Source organism: Pholis gunnellus (genome assembly GCF_910591455.1).
Source record: "Pholis gunnellus genome assembly, chromosome: 4".
Classification (NCBI taxonomy): domain Eukaryota; kingdom Metazoa; phylum Chordata; class Actinopteri; order Perciformes; family Pholidae; genus Pholis; species Pholis gunnellus.
In genome coordinates this window covers 253,855-262,442 of record NC_136530.1, presented here as the reverse complement: position 1 = coordinate 262,442, position 8,588 = coordinate 253,855, and the positions used below count along the sequence as shown (strand labels likewise).

The window sequence follows — 8,588 nt, the reverse complement described above, 5'->3', positions numbered from 1 at the left end:
AATCATGTCCCTCTTACTATTATATTATTATATTATATATATGTAAAATATTATATATATATATATTATGCTGATCCTGAGATCTGTTCTATATACTGAAATACTGAAACAAGCCTTTGGTCACATGACACGTGACGGGTGAGATAACCTCACCTGATTGGCTGATTTTAAGACTTCAGACCGTATGTTTAGAGCTCTGGACTAGTCCTTTACTGTTTATGATCTCACCTGCGATCAGAGAGATCCACACACGGTTTGGTCCAGGTCCTGGTCCAGGTCCAGGTCCTGGTCCAGGTCCAGGTCCTGGTTGGAGGATCCGGGAGCCGTCCTGTGGCGTCCTCCAGGCCCCGGCGTCCGCCATGCTGCAGGGCGGCGAGCAGACTGACGAGGACACGGCTGAGAATGAGGAGGTGTCAGGTGACCCGGATCAGGTTGCTCCTGGTTCCAGAGGGGACAGAGGTGTGAGTTTACAGCCAGCTCAGGTTTCAACACACATTCAGGTCCCAGCTGGACTTCCTGCTGTACTCAACTGTACATCAGGTCACTGCTGCAGGTGAGTTAGAGGTGGGAGGGGCCAACACAACACGCGCTGATGACATCATGGAAACCAGACGGGGGGACCACAGGAAGTCCAGGTCCACCAGGGACAGTCCAGACCTGATCACCTGTCTTCATGCTGGAGAGCGAGACACACCTGGACAAAACAAAAGACAATACCCAGAATGCAACACTCTTTAACACTGTTGGAGGCAAAATATAAAGATAAATATACTCACAGAAAACAACGTGAGAAAGTTTTCTGATTAAAACACGAAACCCTCCTCACCTACTGAGCCCTGATTGGTCAGAAACCATCATATCTGAAGGAGCTTATAGAACCACATTATCCTGCGAGAGAGCTGCGCTCCCTAAACTCAGGATTACTTGTGGTTCCTAAAGTCTTAAAAAGTAGAGCAGGAACCAGATCCTTCAGTTATCAAGATCCTCATGTGTAGAACCAGCTTCAAGTTTCGGTCCAGGGGGCAGAGACCCTCACCACACTTAAGACTAGACTGAAGAATTTTCTCTTTGATTAAGCTTATAGTTAGGACTGGTTCAGGTTTATAGTTAGGGCTGGTTCAGGTTTATAGTTAGGACTGGTTCAGGTTTATAGTTAGGACTGGTTCAGGTTTATAGTTAGGGCTGGTTCAGGTTTATAGTTAGGACTGGCTCAGGTTTATAGTTAGGGTTTATAGTTAGGACTGGTTCAGGTTTATAGTTAGGACTGGTTCAGGTTTATAGTTAGGACTGGTTCAGGTTTATAGTTAGGACTGGTTCAGGTTTAGTTAGGACTGGTTCAGGTTTATAGTTAGGACTGGTTCAGGTTTATAGTTAGGGTTTATAGTTAGGACTGGTTCAGGTCTATAGTTAGGACTGGTTCAGGTTTATAGTTAGGACTGGTTCAGGTTTATAGTTAGGACTGGCTCAGGTTTATAGTTAGGGTTTATAGTTAGGACTGGTTCAGGTTTATAGTTAGGACTGGTTCAGGTTTATAGTTAGGACTGGTTCAGGTTTATAGTTAGGACTGGTTCAGGTTCATAGTTAGGACTGGTTCAGGTTTATAGTTAGGACTGGTTCAGGTTTATAGTTAGGACTGGTTCAGGTTTATAGTTAGGACTGGTTCAGGTTCATAGTTAGGACTGGTTCAGGTTCATAGTTAGGACTGGTTCAGGTTTATAGTGAGGACTGGTTCAGGTCTATAGTTAGGACCGGTTCAGGTTTATAGTTAGGACTGGTTCAGGTTTATAGTTAGGACTGGTTCAGGTTCATAGTTAGGACTGGTTCAGGTTTATAGTTAGGACTGGTTCAGGTCTATAGTTAGGACTGGTTCAGGTTTATAGTTAGGACTGGTTCAGGTTTATAGTTAGGACTGGCTCAGGTTTATAGTGAGGACTGGTTCAGGTCTATAGTTAGGACTGGTTCAGGTTTATAGTTAGGACTGGTTCAGGTCTATAGTTAGGACTGGTTCAGGTTTATAGTTAGGACTGGTTCAGGTTTATAGTTAGGACTGGTTCAGGTTTATAGTTAGGACTGGTTCAGGTTTATAGTTAGGACTGGTTCAGTTTTATAGTTAGGACTGGTTCAGGTTCATAGTTAGGACTGGTTCAGGTTTATAGTGAGGACTGGTTCAGGTCTATAGTTAGGACTGGTTCAGGTTTATAGTTAGGACTGGTTCAGGTCTATAGTTAGGACTGGTTCAGGTTTATAGTTAGGACTGGTTCAGGTTTATAGTTAGGACTGGTTCAGGTTTATAGTTAGGACTGGTTCAGGTTCATAGTTAGGACTGGTTCAGGTTTATAGTTAGGACTGGTTCAGGTTTATAGTTAGGACTGGTTCAGGTTTATAGTTAGGACTGGTTCAGGTTCATAGTTAGGACTGGTTCAGGTTCATAGTGAGGACTGGTTCAGGTCTATAGTTAGGACTGGTTCAGGTTTATAGTTAGGACTGGTTCAGGTCTATAGTTAGGACTGGTTCAGGTTTATAGTTAGGACTGGTTCAGGTTTATAGTTAGGACTGGTTCAGGTTTATAGTTAGGACTGGTTCAGGTTTATAGTTAGGACTGGTTCAGGTTCATAGTTAGGACTGGTTCAGGTTTATAGTGAGGACTGGTTCAGGTCTATAGTTAGGACTGGTTCAGGTTTATAGTTAGGACTGGTTCAGGTCTATAGTTAGGACTGGTTCAGGTTTATAGTTAGGACTGGTTCAGGTTTATAGTTAGGACTGGTTCAGGTCTATAGTTAGGACTGGTTCAGGTTTATAGTTAGGACTGGTTCAGGTTTATAGTTAGGACTGGTTCAGGTTTATAGTGAGGACTGGTTCAGGTCTATAGTTAGGACTGGTTCAGGTTTATAGTTAGGACTGGTTCAGGTTTATAGTTAGGACTGGTTCAGGTTTATAGTTAGGACTGGTTCAGGTTTATAGTTAGGACTGGTTCAGGTTTATAGTTAGGACTGGCTCAGGTTTACACTGAGCTTCTCTCTCCTTCTGTATGAATTCATGCACATTACTAACTTTCCTTCTTCCTCAGTCGATGTGTTTTCTCTCCTCGCAGGTTTCCGTGGATAGTGGTTCTACCTGGATCATGGTCTTGCCTCCTGCCCTGAACCTGTCACGTTAATTAAACCCTCAGGTTAAACCTTCACATTCTCTCCTCGCGCTCTAATGACTCAGCAATCATCGGCCTCATTTCCACCAATGATGACGGGAACACAGAGAACTGAACCAGGACTTCATAGGATGGTGCCAGCAGAACCGCCTCCAGATCAACTCTGGTAAAACCAAAGAGCTGCTGGTGGACTTCACTCTGCTGTGATACCAGTGAACATCCAGGAACATTGAGATCTTATAAGTACCTGTGTGTTCACTTGAACAATAAACTGGACTGATCACACACACACACTTCATATAAAGGGTCAGAGGAGACTCAGGGAGCTCTGAGGACCTTCTGTGACTCTGTGGTGGCATCAGACATCTTCTATGCAGTGATCTGCTGGAGCAGCATCTCCACAGCCGACACACACACACACACACACACACACACACACACACACACACACACACAATGAACTGATTCAAAAACAGACATTTATTTATTTATTTATTACAGTTTTAATGAAACACCCTGAGAGACAGAAGCTGAAGGTCGGGGGGCGAGCAGCTGAGAGTGTGTGTGTGTGTGTGTCTACAGGTGTGTGTGTGTGTGTCTACAGGTGTGTGTGTGTCTACAGGTGTTTGTTAGCTGCTCCTGATCCTACACACTCGATGATGAACGTCTCGTTGCTGCTCAGTTCGTCCTCAGACTTTGTTATTGTGAACTTTGCCTGCAAATAGAAACAAACATTAATATCTACAAAATAAAATACATATTCACACACACACACACACACACACACACACACACACACACACACACACACACACACACACACACACACACACACGTGTGTGTATCAGTGGCCCTCTGAGCGTGTCCTACCTGAGTCAGCTGCTCTGCGATGTGAATGGCGGTCTGTGTGTGCAGCGTCACGGGGCCGGTTCGAATCCGAGACGTTCCCTTCGCCAACGCCATGAAGATGATGAGCTGAGGAGGAAGAAGGAGGAAGAGGAGGGTCAGAGGACAGAAACCGTACATCAAAGGGTCACAGGAGGTCAGCAGGAGTCTCACCTGGTCCTGCAGGAACTCGTCCACACAGCCGTTGTGTCTGATGTTTCTCAGCAACATCTCAGCAGCTTCAATGCCAATTTTATCTATATACACACCTGAAACACACACACACACACACACACACACACACACAGGTCAGTATACAGCAGTCTACAGACTTCGTGTAGAAATGAAGACGTTTAAAGAGGTTCAGGTGACCTCCTCACCTTTCTTCCCCAGAGCCGAACCTGCAAACACACAACCTGTCGACGACTCGGCGATTATTCTGAAACAGAGAGGAGAACCAATCAGAGCGCTGCGAGGCGTTCACTGCACCAACTCATTCAGGCTCCGCCCTCTCAATGAACCAGTGAATGAGCTGTAACTCTGTTATGTTGTTCATTCTATCACACTCCATCCTGAGAGAGGATGATGATGATGATGATGAAGAGGATCCTCCTCTGATGTGAGGGTCCTGGTCCTGGTCCTGGTACAGTCTGTGTACAGACTGTAAAGCCCTCTGACGCACATTTGTAATTTTGGGCGATACAAAAATAAATTTAATTGAACAGGAAGTGACCATATTAGGACTGAGGAGGAGTGACGTAGAGACCTGTCAATCACTGTGTAGCCCCGCCCCTAAAGCATCCCCTGCTTTATGGTCTGTGTGACTCTAAATGGACCATCATGTACTAAATGAACATCATGCTGTATTGAAGAAGACTAGAAACTAGAGATTGAGACCATAAACTCATGTTTACAATGTTTACTGAGGTAATAAATCAAGAGAGAAGTAGAGTCATTTTCTCATAGACTTCTATACAACCAGAGGAGTCGCCCCCTGGTGGACACTAGAGAGAATGCAGGAGGTTTCCTGGTTCTAGAGACAAGAGGACTGGACTCTCTGTGGACCATCACCTGTTACTGGGTTCACAGGCTGATGAACTGGGCTTTTGCAAACGTTCAGTTGGCGAATGCTCGTTCGTAATTGGAGGAGAAAGTGACCCACAGAGCCCAGCAGAGGGCTCCGTCTGTGCTCACAGCACCAGGGTTACGATATCGTAACCTTCGTCACTGTTTTCACTTATAACCAGCGGTGATGTCATCAGGTGGGCGGGGCTTACATGATGCCGTTGCCGTTGCCACAGGCCTTCTCCTTCTCCTGCAGAGCCGGGATGCTGATGTACAGCTCCTTGATCTCCTTCCTGATGGTCCGAACAGCAGCCAACGACATGTCTTTAGCCAGCTGAAGACACAAGAACCACCATCAGTATGACATCACTTCCTGTGGGTGGAACAGTGGGAACTTTATTTTGGAGGGCTTTACTTTGTAGGGCAGGACTCCAGCGACAAACGACCGGCCGTAGATCTTGGTGATGTTTCCTCTCTCTGTCATGATGACCGGCTGAAGCTCTTTGACCGGGTTCACCGTCACCATCACCTCGCCCCCCCCTTTAGGGTAGTACCCTCTGAAAACACACACACACTCAGTGTCTCTCTCACACACACACACACACACACACACTACTGTTTGTGTTGATCAGACAGAAAACAGGAAACTGACCTCATTCTGATGTCACAGTCAAAATGGACTCCAAACTTCTCCACGATGGGTTTAAACACCTGAAGAAGAAAACAAACTGTAATGAGCCGAGAGAGTACATGAGTACATGAGTACAGTAGTACAGTACATGAGTACATGTACCTTCACAGTGTAGTCGATCTGAGGAGCCATCTCTGCGTTGGTTCCTCCCTTCAGACAAAGCTGAGAGGACGAATCAGAGAACAGAGCACAAGGGAGAGAGACCTGCAGCAGGAGACACACACTCCTGAGGACAGACAGACATCATTACAGTCATACAATTCAGATGCTACACAGCTACGGGACACATTTAGGGGTTAAGTGCCTTGCTCAAGGACACATCGACATGCGACTAGCGGTGCCGGGGATCGAACCGCCGACCCTCTGATTGAAGGACGGCCCTGCTCTCCACACAGACTCACCCTGCTGTCTCTGTGTCGGCCGTGTGGTTCCCAGACTGGATCTTTCCTGGAGTCAGACTGATGTCTGTGGAGCCGATGGAGGCTCCCTGAAGACTCCCAGAACACAGATCTGAGACCAGCTGCAGACCGCTCAGGTGCTGAGGTCTACACACACACACACACACACACACACACACACACACACACACACACACACACACACACACACACACACACACACACACACACACACACACACACACACACACACACACTTTACTAGTCGGCCTTAAAAATAAAAACTTGACAACATTCAGAAATTACACAAATGTGACAATTTAAACTTCATGGCAAACTGTGTGTGTGTCTCTCTCTCTGTGAGGACTCTACCCGTCTCTCTCTCTCTCTCTCTCTCTCTCTCTCTCTCTCTCTCTCTCTCTCTCTCTGTGAGGACTCTACCCGTCTCTCTCTCTCTCTCTCTCTCTCTCTCTCTCTCTCTCTCTCTCACTCTCTCTCTCTGTGAGGACTCTACCCGTCTCTCTCTCTCTCTCTCTCTCTCTCTCTCTCTCTCTCTCTCTCTCTCTCTCTCTGTGAGGACTCTACCCGTCTCTCTCTCTCTCTCTCTGTGAGGACTCTACCCGTCTCTCTCTCTCTCTCTCTCTGTGAGGACTCTACCCGTCTCTCTCTCTCTCTCTCTCTGTGAGGACTCTACCCGTCTCTCTCTCTCTCTCTCTCTCTCTCTGTGAGGACTCTACCCGTCTCTCTCTCTCTCTCTCTCTGTGAGGACTCTACCCGTCTCTCTCTCTCTCTCTCTCTCTCTCTCTCTCTCTGTGTGAGGACTCTACCCGTCTCTCTCTCTCTCTCTCTCTCTCTCTCTCTCTCTCTCTCTCTCTCTCTCTCTCTCTCTCTCTGTGAGGACTCTACCCGTCTCTCTCTCTCTCTCTCTCTCTCTCTCTCTCTCTCTCTCTCTCTCTCTGTGAGGACTCTACCCGTCTCTCTCTCTCTCTCTCTCTCTCTCTGTGAGGACTCTACCCGTCTCTCTCTCTCTCTCTCTCTCTCTGTGAGGACTCTACCCGTCTCTCTCTCTCTGTGAGGACTCTACCCGTCTCTCTCTCTCTCTCTCTCTCTCTCTCTGTGAGGACTCTACCCGTCTCTCTCTCTCTCTCTCTCTCTCTCTCTGTGAGGACTCTACCCGTCTCTCTCACTCTCTCTCTCTGTGAGGACTCTACCCGTCTCTCTCTCTCTCTCTCTCTCTCTCTCTCTCTCTCTCTCTCTCTCTCTCTCTCTCTCTCTCTCTCTCTGTGTGTGAGGACTCTACCCGACTCTCTCTCTCTCTCTCTCTCTCTCTCTCTCTCTCTCTCTCTCTCTCTCTCTCTGTGAGGACTCTACCTGTCTCTCTCTCTCTGTGAGGACTCTGTCGAACTTAAGTTAGCCGACTCCACTTCAATGAATAGGCTAACGTTAGCCTTGCTAGCTGCTAACGTTAGCCTGCTAGCCCGTTGTTATCTGCTAACTCACCTGAGCCCCGGAGTGCTCCTTCCCGCCCGGACCTTGGTGATGTTGATGGAGGAGCCGGTGATGCAGCTGAGCGCCGCGGAGACTCTCAGGATCTGTCCGCCCTGAGGAGAACCGACACCGGGGGAACAGATCAGATGACCGGCCGATAGCATGTTAGCATGTATTAGCATGATAGCATGTTAGCAGCGCGTTAATTAACGGTACTCACTCCCTCCATCACGCTGCCGTCGATCTCTACAGAACCGGAGTCCATCTTCATCCGAACCAACAAACGCTCACTTCGTTAAACACGAACCTTTTGGTTCCGATTAACAGACAATAACCTGTTTCTTCTTCTTCTTCTTCTTCTTCTTCTTCTTTCTTCTTCTTCTTCTTCTGGAACTTCTCTCTGTCAAGTTAGACTGTAGAGGTAGACGGAACTACTGCAAACCTTTTCCGGTGGCTTTCAAACTAAAATACGTTTATTGAGTCGTAGTTGTTTAATTAACGTCATATGCGCAAGAATTACAGAGAAGACGACGAAGACTCCCTCCAACAATGCTTAATTACTTAATATACTTAATTATTACAGTATTTAAATATGTTACACAAACAAGTACATGAACTTTGTTGGGTTTCTTTGAAGGAAAAGCATTTCTGGTATTTCTCCTGTTTAACATGATTTGTGTTGTCTCATCATATATTACATATTTAATAACCTTTGAACAAACCACCACTTTTTAATTCAGATATATCAATATTCATATTTCTATTGTAGTTTTCTTACATTTCAAATGTATGTTTTATTTAATTGTATCTTACTATATTTATGTTTATGTCTTCTCTGTGTAAATGTACTTAAAAAAGTGGATTATTTGACATAACATATGATAAAATAAATAATTGTACTTTTAGAATTTTTGTT

The 8,588-nt window shown here is 46.0% G+C and overlaps 1 protein-coding gene across 1 annotated transcript; it reads right to left on the bottom strand.

Annotated features, from left to right (window-relative positions):
- Positions 1-3,640: 3,640 nt before the first annotated feature.
- On the bottom strand, positions 3,641-8,112 carry rtca (RNA 3'-terminal phosphate cyclase). The gene is made up of 11 exons (XM_079157532.1): positions 7,893-8,112; positions 7,685-7,785; positions 6,188-6,331; positions 5,889-6,012; positions 5,748-5,806; positions 5,511-5,652; positions 5,308-5,429; positions 4,411-4,469; positions 4,205-4,299; positions 4,016-4,120; positions 3,641-3,860 (listed from the first exon to the last, which is right to left on the bottom strand). Exons 1-11 carry the CDS (start codon positions 7,941-7,943, stop codon positions 3,762-3,764), a joined length of 1,101 nt encoding a protein of 366 aa, XP_079013658.1. The 5' UTR covers positions 7,944-8,112; the 3' UTR covers positions 3,641-3,761.
- Between the last annotated feature and the right edge of the window lie 476 nt (positions 8,113-8,588).

Coding starts and splice junctions, on each gene's coding strand:
- rtca (XM_079157532.1), bottom strand. CDS start 7,943: ATGAAGATGGACTCCGGTTCTGTAGAGATCGACGGCAGCGTGATGGAG. Junction 6,013..6,187: donor GCCGACACAGAGACAGCAGG/GTGAGTCTGTGT, acceptor GTCTGTCCTCAG/GAGTGTGTGTCTCCTGCTGC. Junction 4,470..5,307: donor GGCAACGGCAACGGCATCAT/GTAAGCCCCGCC, acceptor TCTCTGTTTCAG/AATAATCGCCGAGTCGTCGA.